Source organism: Hibiscus syriacus, unplaced genomic scaffold (assembly GCF_006381635.1).
Source record: "Hibiscus syriacus cultivar Baekdansim isolate YM2019G1 unplaced genomic scaffold, ASM638163v2 tig00111493_pilon, whole genome shotgun sequence".
NCBI lineage: Eukaryota > Viridiplantae > Streptophyta > Magnoliopsida > Malvales > Malvaceae > Hibiscus > Hibiscus syriacus.
The window spans coordinates 1004587-1025442 of NW_024063102.1; the positions used below are offsets into that span (position 1 = coordinate 1004587).

General features: G+C 31.7%; 2 protein-coding genes across 2 annotated transcripts; both read right to left on the reverse strand.

The window, feature by feature from the left end:
- Positions 1-283: 283 nt before the first annotated feature.
- On the reverse strand, positions 284-3199 carry LOC120163649 (eukaryotic initiation factor 4A-3-like). Its single transcript, XM_039173531.1, has 7 exons — positions 2875-3199; positions 2113-2434; positions 1609-1716; positions 1399-1518; positions 1073-1240; positions 644-730; positions 284-556 (listed from the first exon to the last, which is right to left on the reverse strand). The coding sequence occupies exons 1-7, from the start codon at positions 3177-3179 to the stop codon at positions 443-445; spliced, it is 1224 nt and encodes a 407-aa protein (XP_039029462.1). The 5' UTR covers positions 3180-3199; the 3' UTR covers positions 284-442.
- Positions 3200-7490: 4291 nt separating this feature from the next.
- On the reverse strand, positions 7491-10336 carry LOC120163725 (probable metal-nicotianamine transporter YSL7). The gene is made up of 6 exons (XM_039173573.1): positions 9865-10336; positions 9618-9781; positions 9388-9485; positions 9130-9264; positions 8836-9025; positions 7491-8752 (listed from the first exon to the last, which is right to left on the reverse strand). Exons 1-6 carry the CDS (start codon positions 10253-10255, stop codon positions 7649-7651), a joined length of 2082 nt encoding a protein of 693 aa, XP_039029504.1. The 5' UTR covers positions 10256-10336; the 3' UTR covers positions 7491-7648.
- Between the last annotated feature and the right edge of the window lie 10520 nt (positions 10337-20856).

The following is a 20856-nucleotide window of genomic DNA, read 5'->3' on the forward strand; positions in this document are numbered from 1 at the left end:
AAACTGAAGTACTCGTCAATTTGTTATTGTACACAATTATTATCACTGCTTTGTTTGGTGCAATATTTTCAATTTTTATTTTTTAGTACAATTATTGATAATTCTTAAAGCTTTTTATTTTCATTCTGGGTAAGTCCCCGGAGGAATAAAAAGGGTGAAAACGATAATTTGACACTTCAAAACCCCTTCCATATCAAACTTCTGAGCCTGAATTAATAACACTAATGAAATTTGAGCAAACTCCAACTACACCACTGAAATAATAACAGTGCAGAAAAGCACGAAAATATGGCCGTGTTTTCCACAGATAACTTGACACGGTTTTTCTGGTTAACAAAACCTCCGGTTCGCATACAAAGACAAGCACACAGAAACATGCGAGTGGATAGACAAGTCAATTACACGATAGTATGGAACGTACCACCCCTTCATCCAAGCATTCTTATATCAGATCCGCAACATTCATTGGCATTTCGTCAATCTGGGTACTATAGTACTGCTCTATGTCTCTAAGAATCTTGATGTCATCAGTTTTCACAAAATTAATGGCAACACCCTGCAAAGCAACAATACAATCAACATACAGTAACAGTACAAAGTAACTTTAAGGTGGGAATGGGATCTAATATAGCAGAAGAAGTACCTTTCGACCAAAACGGCCAGAACGTCCAATCCTATGGATGTAAAGCTCTCGATTGTTTGGCAGGTCGTAATTGATCACCAAAGATACCTGGAAACAAGAAAAGGTAAATTTAGTAGAATACAAAATGGAAAACAAACAGTCTTCTAGCGCAACAGAAAACTAAAGCTTTTCATTCTCCTGCCTCTCCCTCATTAGGTTATGAATATCAACTGTAGAAAAATAAGCACATGATATCCTCTGAAATCTTTTGAAACCTTATACATCGAGGCCACTACCATACATAACTGGTATCCAAGATGATACCCAACTATTATACTTGCATCAAACTATATTTTTCTCATCTAAAAAAATTAAAATAATACATATAGAGAAACAACAAGCAAAAATACATTTAGAAAGGGGTCATAAAAAGCACCCCTAAAGACTTGCCTGCTGAACGTCAAGCCCTCTGGCCCAAACATCTGTAGTGATAAGAACACGGGTTGCACCATCACGAAACTCGGCCATAATTGCATCTCTTTCCTTCTGCGGCATATCACCGTGCATTGATGATACTGTAAAGTTATTGCTACGCATCTTCTCAGTTAGCCAATCAACCTATTCCAAAAGCAGAAATCACAAAGACAAGCCTCAAGATCACAGAATGAAATCGAAAAACTTGAATAAAAGAATTACACAATAACACAGTTGAGGTTTCTGTCCCAATTTTGAAAATAAAATCTGAAAATGCATGCTTATGAGACTCCAGAAGAGACCTTTCGTTTTGTATTGCAGAAAATAACAGCTTGAGTGATAGTCAACGTGTCATAAAGATCACAAAGTGTATCAAACTTCCACTCCTCCCTTTCAACTGCTACAAAAAACTGCTTGATTCCCTGTAATAGAGGAAAACAAAAGAAACATTTGATTTTAGTCCCACATTAGAACTTGTAAAAATCTCATTAGCTTGAAGAGCATTTGATTACCTCCAGAGTTAGTTCGTCACGCTTCACGAGGATTCTTATAGGATCAGTCATAAATTTACTTGTCATTTCCAAGATTTCATGAGGAAGGGTAGCAGATATCAAACAGACCTAAAAGAATTCATTAATCAAGATGAGGATAAAGAGAGAAAACAATGTTTGTACCATCTAAAATGACCTGAGCCCAAAATAACCCAAACCCGAAGCTAAACCAAAAATATAAAACCTGATTGACCCAACCCAAATTTATCTTATGTGAAATCAAACCAATTCACCTAGTTGATAGGTCTAACCACAGCAACAAGAATGCTGCAAGATAGCAGCAGCAAGACAAATCAAATTAGATTCTAAAATTGTAAAAGAAAGCAAGAAAACATTAAGCAACACAAACTTATACTACCTAAGAACTAAAATTGTAATAAAATTTATTGTGAGGGTTAGAAGGGCCCTAGTAACAAAAAATAAGAAAAACGTGAACAGGGCAATTTTAAGAAACATAGAAGGAACCTGAAGCTCTGGTGGAAGATGTCGGTAAACATCATAAATTTGATCTTTGAACCCTCTGCTGAGCATCTCATCAGATTCATCGAGAATCAGAAGTTTAATAGCCCTCGTACGTAGGGTTCTCCTCTTGATCATGTCACAAACTCTACCAGGAGTTCCTGACACTACATGAACTCCGTGTTCTAGCTTTCTTATATCTTCACCCACACTTTTGCCTCCAATACAAGCGTGTGCTTGTATGTTCATGAAATCACCAATTGTCCTTATCACTTTCTCCGTTTGTGAAGCCAGTTCCCTTGTGGGTGACAAGATCAATGCTTGAACCCTGAAATAACACTAGTTGTCATTATAAAAAAAATATTCATATGCAAGGACAATTCATGCTTCAAAATATAGAAAATAGATTTCCAAATAATTCTAGGTAACCATCACCAGATTTGAATCATCACCTCAAAGCTGTAACATAATTTTACCATTTTCAAAATATTATTTTTAACAATTTTATCGAATGTTTCAAATTTAGGGTTTTATCAATCAACTAACTAAGAATTGGAGCTTTCACAGAGAACCACAAAACATATACCATAACACATTTAAAGCAACAGAACACGACTAATTTCATCGAATGCGTTTCAAATATAGGGTTTTACCAACCAGGGATCTAAGAATTAGGGCTTTCTTAAAAATACACGAAATCGATATGGCAACACATTCAAATAAACAGAAAAAGACTAAAATTGAAAAGGATTTAAAACTAAAGCATACTCTCTGCTTGCAGTGTCGACTACTTGGCAAACGGTGAGGGCAATCATAGAAGTTTTGCCGGTACCAGACTGGGCTTGGGCAATCACATCGCGACCATTGATTATCGGCATGACAGCTCTCTGCTGGATAGCCGACGGCTTCTCGAAGCCATAATTGTAGATTCCGCGGAGGAGGTCGTCTTTAAGCCCCATCTGATCGAAGCTCATTATCGGCTCGATCCCTTCCGTCGTTTCGAACACCAACTTCTCGTCCTCGGCTCCCATCCGCCGAGTTGCTCGGCTAGTTGTCGTCGCCGCCGCCAACATATCTCTGGCCTCTGCTTTGCCCAAGTCTCGTTCGAAAGGTTAAATAAAAGAGAATAATTAATTGAAAAAGTGGCTGCCGAAAACAGATATAAAGGGGTGGCTTAGCGGGAAAGAAAAGAAAATTTATGTTAGAAAATAATTCGTGATTGGTTCAATCTTAAAATAAGAAAGAGTAAACTATATGTATGATCCCCTAACTATTGCCTCATTTCACTTTGACCACTAATATTAAAATTTTATCAGTCAATTAAGTTAACGGAAGTGTTGACATGATGTTAATGAAATTAATATAATTATATATTTAATACTTAATATATATTTTATTAATTTAATTTTAATTTTAATTATAATTTAATTAAATAATTTATTATTCAATCAAATGATAACAAGTATATCTTTGTTGAAAATGAAGAGAAGAATAACTTGCGCTTAAGATGGTTTGGACCCACGTTAGTGGAGAAAGGGTGAGCACCCCGACCATTAGGCCAACATTTTGTCATTTGATAACGGTGACAACAATTTTATTTGTTTTAAAATATTGTTAATGATAAAAGAAAAAAGAAATAAAAGTATTTAAATGAGGATTCTAATTTAGATCAATTATAAAGTAAAAAAAAATGGTTGTCCATTGTTCCTATATGTAATGGGGTAAGGGGGAAGTAAGATAATAGGCTGTCCTAACACCAGGATCAATTATAAAATAAAAGAATACCGAAATCACTCAATAAATATATTTATTTATAATTAAATATATTTTATATATTATAAAATAGTAAAAATTTAATAATAAATAATAATATTATAAAACATCAAAAAGTAAAAATAAATAATTTCTTTTAAAAATAAAAGCTATAACATACAATAAAAGTCAACTGGAAACCATTAATAATTTGTATATAAATTTGTAAAAATAAATATAAAAAATATTAGATTTAGTTCCAAATTAGAAAAATCTTAAATTTATTTTTATTTTTATTTTTATTTTTACATTAATTTTAATTTAATATATATAATATTTAATTATAAATAAAATATTATATTTATTTAAGTGGTTTAAGTATTTTATTTTATAATTAGTTTAAGTTCGAATTCTCGTTTGAATACTTTTTTTCCTACCATTAACTATATATAAGATACATAAATTATGTTGTAGGTTTTACACAGACAAACACCTTTGGCCAATGGTTAGTGTACTAAGTTTTTCTCCTTAGCATTTTAGGTTCAAAGTCTTACAAGAGCAAATCCTTATCCTCTTTATTCACTCCAGGTAAAAATTATATAATTATAAATTTGATCTTTAATACTTATACAGTTGATCAATTTGGTCTTAATTTTATTTAACTAAATAAAATAACTGTTAACTTTTAAATATCCAATTTTGGAATTACAATCTATTATTAACTTAAACAATAATTTGTTGAACTATGTTTGATATAACAATTTATGAAAAAATGTTTTTGGACTTGAATTTAATTTATTCAAAGTTTTCAAAAATAATTCAAAGTTAATTTCACTTGAAATTGAACACAAAATGTTTTTTTGGAAAAGCAGTGTCGATACTGTTCATATGGTACCGATACCAAAGGTAAGGGAAGTATTAATACTACCAGCATTGCTCAAATTCCAGAATGCAAAAATGGTATCGATACTTAAAGGGGTACTGATACTACTTTACATAGTAGTATCGATACTATAGGCTTAATATTGATACCGTAAAGCCCAATGACTAGTTTTATTTAAAAATAACAAAGGTAGTACCGATACTCCCTGTAGGAATATTTATACCCTCTGTACTAGGCAGATTTGTTTTACAGAGAAAAACATTCCCAACGACTCTAAAATATTACTAACGGCTAGAAATGACCATAAACTCAATCCAACATATAAATACAAGTTCAAGACACTTGAAGAAGGGTTAGAACACCTATCCAAGCATTAAAACACAATAGAAGAGTTTTTCATTCCTATTTTAATTTCTCTTATAAATATTTTATTCTTGTGAGGTTAAATTTGTAAACACCTACCTTGTAAGGGTTTTTTTGTTTATATTTCTTTTCCCTTTGTAAAGGGGATTGGTTATAGTTTAGTCTGAAAAACTAGGGAGTTTGTAAAGGTTACTCTTGATCCTTGAAAAAAAAGAATAAATTAGTGGATTTATTGGAAAATCTTTAGTGAGGAGCTGAGGTAGTGGAGGTAGACTTAGTTAAAAAGTCGAACCACTATAAATCGTTGTGTAAAACTTTCTATCTTTTTTTTCTCATTACTCCTTAAACAATTTTTACCAATTCATCACTCTTGCACATTTTTCGGTTGTTTAATTGAGCCTATTCTATCCTAACATAATTAATTCAGAATAAAATTTTATTTTTTTTAAAAATAATTTAATGAATTAAATTATATTAAAAATTTTAAAAAAATAATTATCAAATTGATGTCATGAATCAATTAAATATCAATTTGACTAAAAATAATTAAAATATTTTTAACAAATAATTAATAATAATATTTTATTTTTATATTTTTAAATAAAATATCGTTTGATAGATATGAGTTACAAGATAACTAGGATTGAGCAAAGAAAATCAAAAAGTCGATCCAGCGATTCAATTCGGCTTGGATTTTTTAATTTGTAATTCGATTTTGATTCAGTTTAAAAAAATAAATATACATTTCGGTTCGATTTTCGTAATACCCTAAATTTTGACTTGTGACCAAATTGTAAGTTTTAGAAGTTTGATGGTCAAAGTATAAACTTAGAAAGTTTAAGGACTAAATTGGTAATTTTCCCATAAATGAATATTTTATCTTTAAATATGGAGTTTTTATGAAATTCAAATTTTGATCCGGGAGGAGTAGAAAAAGTTATAAAGCGATAAAGTTCGATATAGAAATCAGATAATCAGATCGAACTGAAATTTTATAAAAATTAGAAGGATGCTAATAGTTGGAAATATTATTTCCATATTTTAGATTAGAGAAATTTAGCACATAACAATATTTTTTCCTATTTGGGCCAAACATTGAAATTTTAGTGATTAAAATATAATTTTTGAAAATTATATGGCCAAAATAGAAAGTCAATGTCAAGTTGATTCATCTTTGACCAAGAAATATTTTAATGGATGATAATATAATGACATTTGGTAATTATCAAATTTCATTGATGGTATTTTTGATATTTCTCATTAATTGAATTTTTGATATTTTCGTTAACAGTTTTATTAATGAAGGATAATGTAATGACATTTGGTAATTATCAAGTTTCATTTTGAATTTCTCATTATCATTTTTGTTGAAACAATTATTCTATTTTCTTTAACATGCATAGTTATAACAATTTTGGTATTTTCATGTGGACACCACCGTTTGAACTGGATAAACTTTATTAAAAAATTAAAAGAAAATAAGTATTTAAAATAAATTAATTTTGAATTTATTATAAGATAAATTTTAATAAATAAAATCTTAAAACTAATATTTTTTTTATAAATTGTGCACTCGATTTAAGCTTTAAATTTGCACTTTGTTGAGGTTGAGTTTGAAAAATCGTAAACAATAAAAAACCGCAAAATCAAACCGAACCAAAAACTACGGTTTTTATGTCATTCGGTTTCGATTTCAATTTTAAAAAACCGAAAAGTGTGGATCGGTTCATGTTTTAGTAAAAATTGAACAAAACAAAATACACTCGTAAAGACAACATATGTTCGAAGATTCTCAATCATTTCACAATGAACACTAATATCCTTGTTATGTGCGTTGCTCGAACCGATACCTCAAGGGATAACAACAATTTCCTTAACCGCTAAGATCGTTCGGTTAGTACTTAAATAAAATAATTAAATATCAATATTTAAGGTTTAAATATCAATATTATTATGAATGGGTAGCATCAATGTTAAGGAGGTTTACAGGTTATTAATAGTTTGATTGGAAAATGAATTACAGAACATGTTCAACGTTAACGTAATGGAAGTGTGGTGAAATTCTTTTTATTGTTCCTCTACAACCAATGAAAGAAATTTTCTACCGTAATACTTTATAGTAGTTGATTTAATATGTACTATCAAAATATATATAATTTTTTGTATCCTTCCACATAACTAAATATATTTCTTTTATAAAATATTTTACTCATTCACATTATAAGAACAATAAAATGTTATCAATATGGTGTCATTACAGCTATTTCAATAAAATTCATTTCAATTTTGGTCCTTGAATTTTTTTAAACTTTATTTTTTACCTCTCAACCACTAAATAATCAATAGGACCCAAACAGATAAATAAAATAAAATCAAACTAACGCACACACAAATAGGGCCACAACCACTTAATCCAAATTTCCAATAATTGTTTATAAAATGTAAAAACCTGACGATAAATCCTAACATATAAACAAGTGATAGATAGAATAGGTGCTGCTGCGTATGTACACTATAATATTTTGCGTGCGCCGGCGCAATGCATTAGCTTCCTTTCATGAGTTCATTGAGCTGTTTGACTGTGAAAAACTTCATGCAAAGAGGAGGATTAACGTTCACAAGTGCCAGAATAGCAGCCGGTACACTCCACAACGAATCACCACAGATGAGCCCTGACGCCACCGCCGGTGCAAAGTCGGTAGCCTTCTTCTTGTTACTCCTCTCCCACATGAAGAGAATCAAACTCCCCACGCACATATCTATGGCAAAGTATCCACCAAGGTAGAACGGAATAGCCATGCACATGGGACTTGGAATGAACCTATAGATCCCGAATCTTGTCTCATAACGCCTCAACAGCTCCTGAATAAAGTTTATGACGAATCCTACGAGGAAGAATGCGATGACGAGATTAAGACAGTTTTTGGGGAGTGAAGAGATGCCTTCCACGCCAAGAAGTGCGATTCCACGGTATAAGAGACCAAAAGGTGCCGGATAGGTGCCGTCAGGGTCACCAATATTGTAAGACTTGTAGAAGAACCAAAAGACCAACGGTGTAAGGACACAACCCATTGCAGTCCCAATTACTTGGCTGAAAAACATAGAGCGGGGAGATGACAGGGTAAGGTATCCTGTTTTGAAGTCCTGCATCAGATCAGAGGCTGTAGAAACGATGCTCATCATCACACCACAAGATGCAAGACCGGCAATGACACCACCGTGTTCGAGGCCAGCCCACGAGCTGAAAATGATAATGGCCAATTTACCATAGTTGGAGGCTAGAGACCAGTCGGTGAGACCACAACCATAAGCATTGCAAAAGGCCAATACTGGGGCAATGATGTAGGCAACCAAAATGTGATACCATTTTAGTTGGCGGAAGATGAAGGGAACAGCAATTATGGATACGATAGCCAGGCCAACATAGCCCACAATGGCTACCTTATTCGGAATCTGATCTTTTAGGAAGAACTCTGTTCGTCTAACTTCATCGTAGTCTACAGCCTGAGCATTGGGGTCGGCACCAGCAGGGTCAACAATCGATGAGCCCTTTCTGGAGTTAGCAATTAGGCTGAGTATAGTTTTGATTAACATGAAGACAACATGGTATAAACCATCCCCAAGCATCATAGCAATAGCAATAAAAACCTGTTAAGACCAACAAAAACAAATTTGAAGCTGCTAAACAATCATGAGCTAATAACAAGAACAAACACTTCTGATAAATATACCTTATATCCTTGAAGACCATGGAGACTACTCGATGGTAGATCAGCACTATACCAATCGCCTTTCTTGTTCTCAATCGCTGGCCACATGAATGCCCATGAGATGATGGCTCCAACAAGTAAAGAAACATTCACCATGTAAGGACAAATCATCCCCACACCAACATATGTTGATGAAAAATCAAAGTAAAACCTTTAAGAAAGAAGATTATCAGTCTAGTCAGTCACTAGTTATCAAAATTAAAAGCCAATAACAAATAACTGCATGCATACTAAACTAGAATCAAAGCCACATACTTCTGTTTATAGGCTTGTAGGCCAAAAGTAGGAAAGCTAGAAAATCCACATCCATCAAGACCGGTGTAAAACCATTGAAAAAAGGCAAACACAAAGCTAAAGGCAAAGCTTTTGAAGAGAACAAGAACTTGTTTTCTGCAAAAGAAATTTACAATCAAAGAGAAACAATTAGCAATGGAAATCATGTAAGCAACTCAAGCCAGATGAATGGTTAATAAAAAGGGTAAATTCAAGAAGAGGTGATCAAATTACACTTACTTCGCTAACTTTGCACCTTTGGGGGTATGGAAACTATTGATAAGATATGCAGTTGCAGTCCCACTAGGATATGTTAACTTGTATTTTAGGATCATTATCTGTTGTTTGAAACATATAAATAAGATTAAAATATTTATTGTAATACACGTTTTGAATCATTATTTTGACAATATGTATGTGAATAGTAGCAAATAATTTGAGATATGAGGGAAAGAAAGCGAGAAAATAACCTTTCTAAGGGGAACAATGGAGAACAACCCAACAAAGCTAACAACAAAGAGAAAACCAATCATCCAACCAACAGAGAGTTTCTTCACATTCTCTGGCATATTTCCACTGCCTCCTTGACTTGCTATGTAGGGGCTCATCCCCAACAAGTAACTTGCAGTGCCACCTATAAAATAAGAAACAAATGTAGTTGTGAACAAAAGCAAAAAATGAGATAAAATAAAAAAGATCTGGGTTTTAAATGCGTACTGCTGAATGCAATTCCCGATGAGGCGACGACACATGTTTGGATGACGGTATTTTCTTGCCTAGTGAAGGGCTGTTTCAAAAGTCCAGCCTTTGCGAGAGTGGTGGTCCATGCTTTGATGACAGCGAAACCCAGCAAACCGGCGGCCACATTGAGAGATGGTATAACACCGGTGGTGAGATTAAGCTTGCAGACAATAAAGTTGAACACCAAACTCAGAATAAGGCTAGTCATCATTGACCTCAACGTTATCTGCTGCGTCCAAAGCGGTACCGGCGTCGACTTGAAAGCAGCCTCCACCAAGACCTTATCGGACGATTGATGATGATCATCAATGGCCGGCGTTTCCCACACTTGTTCTTCATGTTGGTTTCTTGAACTCTCCCTGTGCATGGTGGCCCCTCTCTCCCAGAATGTAGAATCGGCGGAGATCCCAAGTGTTGAAAAATCTGAGAGTATATTGGGAAAATCCAGGTAAATATGAGCGATAGAGATGATCCAAAGGCTGAGAGATTTAATAGTGGTGACGGTTACAGGGTGGCACAGGGATACGTTCAATGGGAAAGGAATCTGATAGAATCGGGATTCAATTAGCGCGTACACAGTGATAGTGTTAGCGTTCGTTCCTTATTTGGATTTTGAGATGTTACACGAAATTCTCTCTTTGGAATTAATATCCTTTTAATTATATTCCTTGTATAAATCGAATTGTCCTTTTCGGGAAATAATTCCCAAATTAATAATAATATTGGTTGGAAATATCATTTTTAAATTTTAAATATATTCTATTATTTTTGGATAAAGATAGAATATACTAATTCAAATTTTAATCGATGAGTGTATTGGATCAGGAGTATTTATTTGTAATTAAGTTTATTTGTATTAGAATTTTTATAGAATAATGACACTTTTGATATTCAATTTTATTTTCTATAGAACTCTTAGCATCGGTGTTGATGAAATATCCAACAAAATTCTATCATTATTCAACCTTTTAAACTTTTAAAAAATATCACAATCTCTTTTCGGTAAGAGGGTAACATTTGTTCCGGTAGTAGATTCAATTTATCATTTTTATAGAGTTTTAAGTTAGGGTAGATTATAGAATGATGCAATTGAGTAACTTCGATGACTAAATTGATGCGAAAATACGATGGGAAAAATGATAAAGTCTACTACATGTGCAAAGGTTACCCTTTTGCCTTTCTTTCTTTAATTTTTTAATTAATTTAGGGAGTGATAATATATGTTCTATATACTCTTAATCATTTGACAATAAACGTTCAAATACTCCATAGTCTCTACTGCTTGACCTGAATCACCAAGGAATAACAATCATTTCTTTAACCGTAGGTAACTTGGTTCGTACAAAAATATTATAAGCTCTCAGATTTTGGATCCATTCAACTTTTTAACGTGTTTCATAAAGTCACCATGAAGGTGTTAGTTAACTCTTTTTGTACTCCTTCATTGATGATATTCAAGGTGATTTATGTGGGGGATATCCGAGGACTTCGGATAGCTTGGAAACTAAAAAAAACAAGTAATAATCGAGTCAGACCGCAGCGAAACAGTTGATCTGTTAAGGAATATACTAAGTAAAGGAGGACAATTCACTCTTTTACAGTACATCGATGCGTTCTTGAACCGAAATTAGACAATAATCTTTACAGAATATACCTAGAGAAAGGCATTCTAGCCAAGCAAGCATGGACTCTTCCGAGTGGACTGCATGAATTCAACTTACCCCAGAAGTGGTTATTGAAAGAACCAGATTAGAAAACACCTTGATAGATTAATCTAGACCCTAGATAACTATGTATTCAAAAAAAATTAATCCTATTGTAAATTTCATACCTTAGAAATTGTTAGAAAAAAATGTGTACATATTAATCCGAGAATGATATAGAAAAATAATAATGAATAAATATCATTATAAAATTAAAGGGAATGAAGGGATAAAAGATCGAACGAGTTTACTCTTATCTTGAGATTGTTATCTGAAATAATAATTTGAGATAAAATCAATCTTGAGAAAATAAACAAAAATGTTAAACTTCTTAGAAGATGAGATAAAATAAATGGAAATAAAAATACTCCTTTGATGATCGAGTTCGTTGGTCGTTTGTCTCCCAGGATACAACAACTAATGACATCTGCACATATCAATAACGATTCTTGCGCTCGACTATCACTGAAAAAACTAAGGAAAGGAAAAAAATTTCAAGATAAGAGAAATTCTTGAAAAACCGAGTTGTGAGATATGTTAAGATGTGAAAAACCTAACATGTTTACTCACTATTTATAGGAGATTTTCAACATAGATTTAATCTAACTAAATATCTTTTAATATTCAACATTAAACAGATAATAATATTTTTTTAATTTAAAATATTCAAAAGATAAAACTCATTTTATCATTTAAACTTAAATTATATTTTTTAATTTGAAATATACAAAAGTATATAATTATCTTTAATATTCAAAGTTAAAAATGTAACAAATACCTTTTTAAGTTGACATATTCAAAGAGTATTTATCCTACTAATATTCAAATTAAATAACATATTGAATTTGCAATTGTCAAAAGGTAAACTCCTTTTACTATTCAAACTTAAACAAATATTATTTTAATTTGAAATATACAAAAGCATATAATTATATTTTAATATTCAAAATTAAAAAGATAACAAATACCTTTTTAAATTGACTTATTAAAAGAGTAATTATCCTACTAATATTCAAATTAAAATTATCTTTTAATTTGTAAAAGTCAAAAGGACTATGAATTTAATATAAATATTAAATACATCAATTAAATTCACCATTTTTCCAACAATCCCCCACATGAATGAAATTGATGATTTAATCAAAAATATTTTGGCACGAAGTGATGATATCCTCTACGATTAATAGTTGCATAGGGTAGGTAGTTGTCATCCTTTGAACATTTCCTTGTGATAGTATGTTTACTTTACTGGTTAAACAGTAGACGCGATGTCCTTAAACTATTATATTGTTTGTGTAAACGGTGGCATACTTCATACAACTACCCCTTTGACAATAATTTAGTTCTCATGGGTATGTCTTTAAAGCCATTGACATCTGCCTGGTTTTGTAAGAGATTGAAAGAACTATGCCCAATAGTCTCCTTGAAGCGGCCCCACTTCACTCTCACATAGGTGACTTATGTTGCTCGGCTCACCACAACACAAAATGGTCATTAAAAGATTTTTCTTAACCTATCCAATTTGATAATTGTTTACATCATATGAATTGACTAGGGATAATAAACCCCCACAGTGGCCATACACGAGTTATGCAATTAGGTTGTCCTTTTGAACCTTGGGATCTCTAGTCAGCAAGGTAGGTTTTTCCTTTACATAATGCCTTTAAATTTCATGGGCTTTAGTCACATTCCTTTTGATGTTTTCTCAACTTTATCTCGATTTAACCTTTTGGTTAGCAAATCCACAATGTTATCCTTTGATCTTACAAAATCAAAATAGATAACTCAATTTGAGATCAATTGTCTATGGTATTATGTCGACGACGCATATATCTCAACTTACCATTATACTGCTAGTCACAGTATAAATATACTATGGGGCACATGCTTAAGCCATTTAAGAATATTCTCTAAGAAATTCTAAAGCAATTCAACTTATTCTCGAGACTTATCTAAAGCTTCAAACTCATATTTCACTATGAATCTGGTTATTACAATTTTCTTTAGGATTTTTATAACACGACTTTTCCTTCCAATGTGAAATATTTTCACTTGTGAAGTTGATATCTTGAATATCAAATTTCAACTAACATCAGTCTATCCTTTTAAGATAGTAGGATAGTTAAAGAAAATACAATCCATCATTTAGGATTTATTTTCATTTATATTTGTAATATGCTAATTACCTTCTCAAGATATCCCCATATTTTCAAGTGTTTGTATGACACAAGTTTTTAACTTTTTCATAACTCATATGATGTCTTGTCATTTTCCTGGGCATCTTATTTAAAAGGTAATTAGTTGACATAACTTCTCTCTCCCTCACATGTTCCTGTGACATCTAAGAACTTCTGAGCATTGCGTTCATTGTTCAATTCTTCCGCTTTGCTACTTCATTTATTTTAGGAGAAATAGTGATGTCACTTTACGAGTAATATCATGTTGTGCACACTTCTTACCATCTTAATTTATTTATTAAGTTGGTTTTCAACTTCATGTTTATAGAAAATGAATTTTTCTATATAATTTCGTTTTGCTCTTTTAGCAAATACACATAGTAATACTTTTGCTATCATCAATGGAGATAACAAAACATTTTTCTCCATCGTCTATGTCACTATTATGAAGTTTAAGAACTTGGTACTAATAATTCATTAGTACCACTATCTTTCATTTCATATCTATGGTTCAATTGTTCACCTTATATTGTGTATCTCATAATACATTCAAGATGTATTTCCAACATAGGAAGTCATAATACTTCCAAGATCCGGTAACAACATTTACCTCATATTCTCTAATAATAGAAAGATCATCTCACATTTGATCAAATTCACCATGACCAAATAAAATAACATCTATATGTTATCACATCTTGAAATTCTATTCATAAAACTTTACAAGTTTGTTGGGATTTTTGGAAGCTCGAATCGACAACAGGAATGGTTTACAAAGAGGGGTTAGAATGGTTTTTGTGTTTAGGGAGTAAGGAGATTGAAAGATAGAGAATTGCACAGCGATATATAGTGGTTCGACTTCTCAACCAAGTCTACATCCACTACCTTAGCTCCTCACCAAGGATTTTCCAACAAATTCACTAATTTGTTCTTTCTTTTTAAGGACAAAGAGATGAACTTTACAACTCCTTAGTTTTTCACGGGATAAACTATAAACTTTACCTAGATTTTACACGGGCTAACCTAGAACCTTTCCCCTTTACAAAAACATAAAAGAAGTAAACAAATAAACCTCTCAAAGGTAGGTGTTTACAAGAATTAAGCTCACAAGAACAAATATTTACAAGAGAAAGGAAAATAAGAATAAAAAGCTCTTCTCTTGTGTTTGATTACTTGGATAGTTGTTCTCTTGTTTCTTCAAGTGTCATTAGCTTGTATTTATAGCTTGGAATATGTTTGAAGTCATATATAACCATTGGGGATGTTTTAGAGCCGTTTAGGGATGATTTTTCTTCAATAATAGGTTGCCCATAACATGGTGCATTGGTACCCCTTCATTAAATTAAAAATAAACTAGCTGTTACTAGTCGTTACAGCCAGGGTGCATGGATGCACTGCAGGGTGCATCGATCCACAGTGCATGGACTTTGACACCCTTTAGCATTTTTGCTCAAATCCGAATTTAATGGACTTTGAATTATTTTTGAAATCTTTTTAAAAACTTTGAATAAATTCAATTCAAGTCCAAAAACATTTTGCCTTTAAATTTGTTATATCGAAACATAATTCAACAATCTTCCCCTTTTTGATATAACAAAACATTTGAAAATTTGTTTTTGGCAAAACTCCCCTTAATAAAATGTTTAACAAAAAAGATACCAATTGTTAACAAAATGATATCAATTGTTAAAAAGATATCAATTTTTACCAATTGTTGGAAAATATAATGAAAATGTTAAGCTCTTCCTTTTTCATTAAGAAATTGAATTTTTCAAACAAAAACTTCTCCCTTTTTTGTTATATAAAAAATAATTCAACCTTTAAAGTTCAAAATAACTTTGAAGATTAAGTGATAAATTTGACATTTAAAATTTATTTGAAAAATCAAAAGCTCCCCCTCAATAAGTGCATTCCAAACAAAATTTAGCTTTAAGAACTTGACACTCAAACAAAATTGATTTTCAACAAAGGATAACATGTTAGTAGTACATGAAATTTAATATATCAAAGTCTAAAATACTTTATGCAATACCAATAGTTGAAATTAAGTACATATGCATAAAGTTTTATAAAAAGGTTATGCATTTAAAACCAATTTTGACCAAAATTTTATTATGATGGACTAAAAATTTTGAAAAATCATTAAAACTTTAAAATGTTCATCATAAAACCTTTTTAACATACATGAGATAATAATGTATAATCATTTAAAAACAAAACTCATGCATGCTTAAAATCAAATGAGCAACCAAATAACTAAAACTAAGCTTAGAGGTTACCTATTCCTTTTCATGTGTGGCTAGAGCATCTTGAATATCATCACTTTCATCACCATTGCTCCCACACACCTACAAGAGACATTTAAGTAGATTTTGGTATCCAAATTGCTTTGGATCATTGAACGTTAGTTTCAACGCGCCTTGTTCCTTTCGGAACCCATACTTGCCTAATTTTAAAATATTTTCCTTTCTTCAAAGGACAAGTATGTTCCTTATGATCATGATAATGGCAATGTGAGCATTTTGCCATATTTAAACATAATAGGTTGTTTTTAGAAATTAATTCTTTTTCTTTTATTAAGCTTTCAAGCTTAACTCCTAGCTCAAAATTTTCTTTTTCTAAATTATTTATTTTGATTTTTGAAAGCTCTAAATCATTTTTCAAAATTTCATTTTGATTTTCAAAATCAACTTTTGATTTCAAAATCAAATGATCTTTATTTTTGAGTTTTGAAATTAATTTCGTATATTTGGAATTCATGGTCTCAAATCCCAAATACAACCTATTATAAGCATCTTGTAACTCATCAAAAGTAAATGAATTAAATTCATTTGAGTTTGAAGATACCTCTAATTCTTCATGAGTGGCCATTAGGCATAGGTTGACCACTTCATCATCATTGGAGTCATCTTCATCACTCCAAGCTACAACATATGCCTTCTTCTTGGAAGATCCCTTATTTCTTAGATGGGGACAATTATACTTGACATGCCCTATTCTTTGATAATTGAAGCACACCGGGGGACTCTTCTTCTTGGTTGATTCATGCTTTACTTCCTTGGAAGTCATGAATCTCTTTAACTCTTTTAAGAGCTTGATCATCTCATCTTCTTGTTCATCGTCTTCTTCATCCACCTCATCACTTGAATCTTGATAGCTTTCATTGGTGGATTTGAAGGAAATGTCTACCTCCTTCTTCTTCTTCTTCTTGTTTTTCTTCTCTTCCCTTTCTTCATCTTCCTTCACCATCATCTCATGAGTGAGAAGGGAACCAATTAGCTTGTCGAGAGTGAGAGACTTTAGGTTTCTTGCTTCGATAATGTCCGTCTTCTTTGGTTGTCACTCATTTGGAAGAGAGTAGATCATCTTCCTCACAAGCTTCTCATTAGGGATTACTTCTCCATATCCCTTGAGATCGTTGACAATCACGGAAAATCTATCCGTCATAGCTTTGATGTCTTCATCGGGTTTCATCTTGAAGTTCTCGTAGCTATGGTTGAGAAGACTTTTCTTTGATTCCCTCATTTCGTTGGTTCCTTCATGAGTGACTTGAAGCTTATCCCAAATCTCTTTGGCACTAGAACAAGATGAGATTTTTTTTCATATTCATTTGGGCCTAAAGCACACAAGAGAATATGTATAGCCTTAGAATTAAGTTGGAACTTTTTCTTCTCTTATTTGGTCCAATCGTCGTACTTGTCGGGTGGAGAGGAATAACCGTTCATGATTGAGTTCCAAGCTTCTAGATCATAGGCTTGAATAAAGTACATCATCTTATTCTTCCAATGAGCATAATTTTCTCCATAGAAGAAGGGTGACTTGTTGAACGGTCACGAATCCATAATAAGTATATCTTCAATGTAATAAGCACCGAAGGTTGAAGCCATTTCTTTGTCGGTTGTGTCGGGAATTGGTAGAGCTTCTTCGAGGATTGTCTCAATGATGTTAAGCCTTCTAACGAGTTAGGCTCTAATGCCAATTGTTGGGATTTTTGGAAGCTCGAATCGACAACCGGAATAGTTTACAAAGAGGGGTCAGAATGGTTTTTGTGTTTAGGGAGTAAGGAGATTCAAAGATAGAGAATTGCACAGCGATTTATAGTGGTTCGACTTCTCAACCAAGTCTACATCCAATACCTTAGCTCATCACAAAGGATTTTCCAACAAATTCACTAATTTGTTCTTTCTTTTTAAGGACAAAGAGATAACCTTTACAACTCCCTAGTTTTTCACGGGATAAACTATAACCTTTCTCTAGCTTTTACACGGGCTAAGCTATAACCTTTCCCCTTTACAAAAGGATAAAATAAGTAAACAAATAAACCTCTCAAAGGTAGGTGTTTACAAGAATTAAGCTCACAAGAACAAATATTTACAAGAGAAAGGAAAATAAGAATAAAAAGCTCTTCTCTTGTGTTTGATTGCTTGGATAGTTGTTCTCTTGTTTCTTCAAGTGTCCTTAGCTTGTATTTATAGCATGAAATATGTTTGAAGTTGTATATAGCCATTAAGGATGTTTTGGAGCCATTTGGGGATGATTTTTCAGCAATAATAGGCTGCCCATAACATGGTGCATCGGTACACTATCAAGGTGCATCAGTACCCTTTCATTAAATTCAAATAAACTAGCCGTTACTAGCCGTTGCAACTAGGGTGAATTGATGCACTGCAGGGTGCATCGATGCACTAATTGCATTCGGTGTTTGAGTGCACGGATGCACTGCAGGGTGCATCAATGCACAATGCATGGATACACTGCAAAGTGCATGGAAGCACTACAGGGTGTATGGATACACTTTGACACCCTTTAGCATTTTTGCTCAAATCCTAATTTAATGGATTTTGAATTATTTTTGAAATCTTTTTAAAAACTTTGAAAAAATTCATTTCAAGTCCAAAAACATTTTGCCTTTAAATTTGTTATATCGAAACATAATTCAACAAAGTTCCTTATGATGGCTCAGGACCACCGACAATCATGATTTCTTTTAACACTAGAATTAATAACAATTCCATCAATACATAAAAAATAATTTTTGATTTATTATATCAACAGAATTTAGTCATGAAATAAAATTATGAAACAAATCAGTAACACGGTTGTTACTTTCCAACGATTTCTATTGAAATCAAATAATTCTGTTACATGACAAAATTACAATCCCAATTGATTTAAATATGAAATCAAAGATTCCAATAAACAGAAAATTAATTCTTGTTTATTTTCGATTTTGTTATTGGACATAATCAAAATTCTGAAACAAAATCAGTAACCAAAGTTACTTTCACGACAATTTCTGTTATATAGATTTATCCAACTTGAGATTTTAGCAAACTTGTTAAGACGGCAAGATAAATCCCGAAACAAATTTATTTGCTATCTCGTTTTCCATGATATCTAAACCGTTTCAGATTAAAGAAAGGTAAAAGAAGGAGTTCTGAATCGTTTCAAGTTAAAGGGAAATATTCAAATTTCACCTACCGAATTGACTTCATCGTTGTTAACCAAAACTTGAATTCTTATCATCAATATTAACTTCACCATTGTTAATCAAAACCCAAACCATCAAGATTCAAGGTGTGCCCCACAAAGTGTGCAACAATAGAGATCTTACAAAGATATTGGAATCCAATTATTTGAATCCTTACACAGAAATTAATGGAGCCATATCTCACATTAAAATTAACTTCAAAAATATTCCTCAAAAAAATTTAAAATTCTTAAATTCAAAATTGAAGGAAACTTATCTTTGTCATAAATTCCTCTTGATTTTTGCCCAATATTTGTTTTGCCGATTTTTTGGTACTTCCCTTATAAACAAAAAAGATTAAACTCATGAATTCTTTATCATATTGGAAAAATAAGAAAATCAAATTTATCTTACGATTGTTAAAAAAATTGCGAATGCATTATTCCGAGAATGATGTAGAAAAATAATAATGAATAAATATCATTATAAAATTAAAGGGAATGAAGGGATAAGAGATAGAACGAGTTTACTCTTATCTTGAGATTGTTATTCGAAATAACAATTTGAGACAAAATCAATCATGAGAAAATAAACCAAAAAGATTAAACTTCTTAGAAGATAAGATAAAATAAATGAAAATAAAATAATCCTTTTATTTTGATCTATCGATCGAGAAACAGTTGAGGCCTGTCGCTACACAGTTTCCTTAAGACATATTTTCGGCCACTCCTTTGGTGCTTGAGTTCGTTGGTCGTCTGTCTCTTAGGATACAACACCTAATGATCAGCTACAGTAACACATCTGCACATATCACGAACGATCCTTGCCTTCGATTATCACCGGAAAAACTAAGGAAGAAAAAAAATCAAGATAAGAGTAGTTCTTGAAAAAAATGAGTTGTGAGATATGTAAAGATGTGAAAAACCTAACAGGTTTACTCACTATTTATAGGGGATTTTCAAGAGAGATTTAATCCAACTAAATATCTTTTAATATTCAACATTAAAATATATAACAATATCTTTTAATTTGAAATATTCAAAAGATAAAACTCTTTTTACTATTCAAACTTAAATATATATTATTTTAATATTTGAAATATACAAAAATATATAATTATTTTTAATATTAAAAGTTAAAAAGGCAACAAATACCTTTTTAAGTTGACATATTCAAAGAGTAATTATCCTATTAATATTCAAATTATCTTTTAATATTCAAAATTAAAAAGATAACAAATACCTTTTTAATTTGACTTATTAAAAGAGTAATTATCCTACTAATATTTAAATTAAAAATTATATTTTAATTTGCACTAGTCAAAAGAAATATTAAATCTATCAATTAAATTCATATTTTTTTCCAACAAGAATAAAATTATTTTGACTGATATAATTCTTGAGATGTACATTATCTTTTAAGGCATGATATTTCATAATTTTGTGAGCTTAAAATTTAAGGTGAAAATCGATGATATTCCAAAAAAAAGATAAAGAAACTTTGAAGGAAATAGAAAATAACTCTTAAAGAAAAGTATATAAAAGAATTATGCTTTTAGATTATATAAATTAAACAAAAAAACTAGTTTTCTATTGATTAAAAAGCCATATTTTTTGTC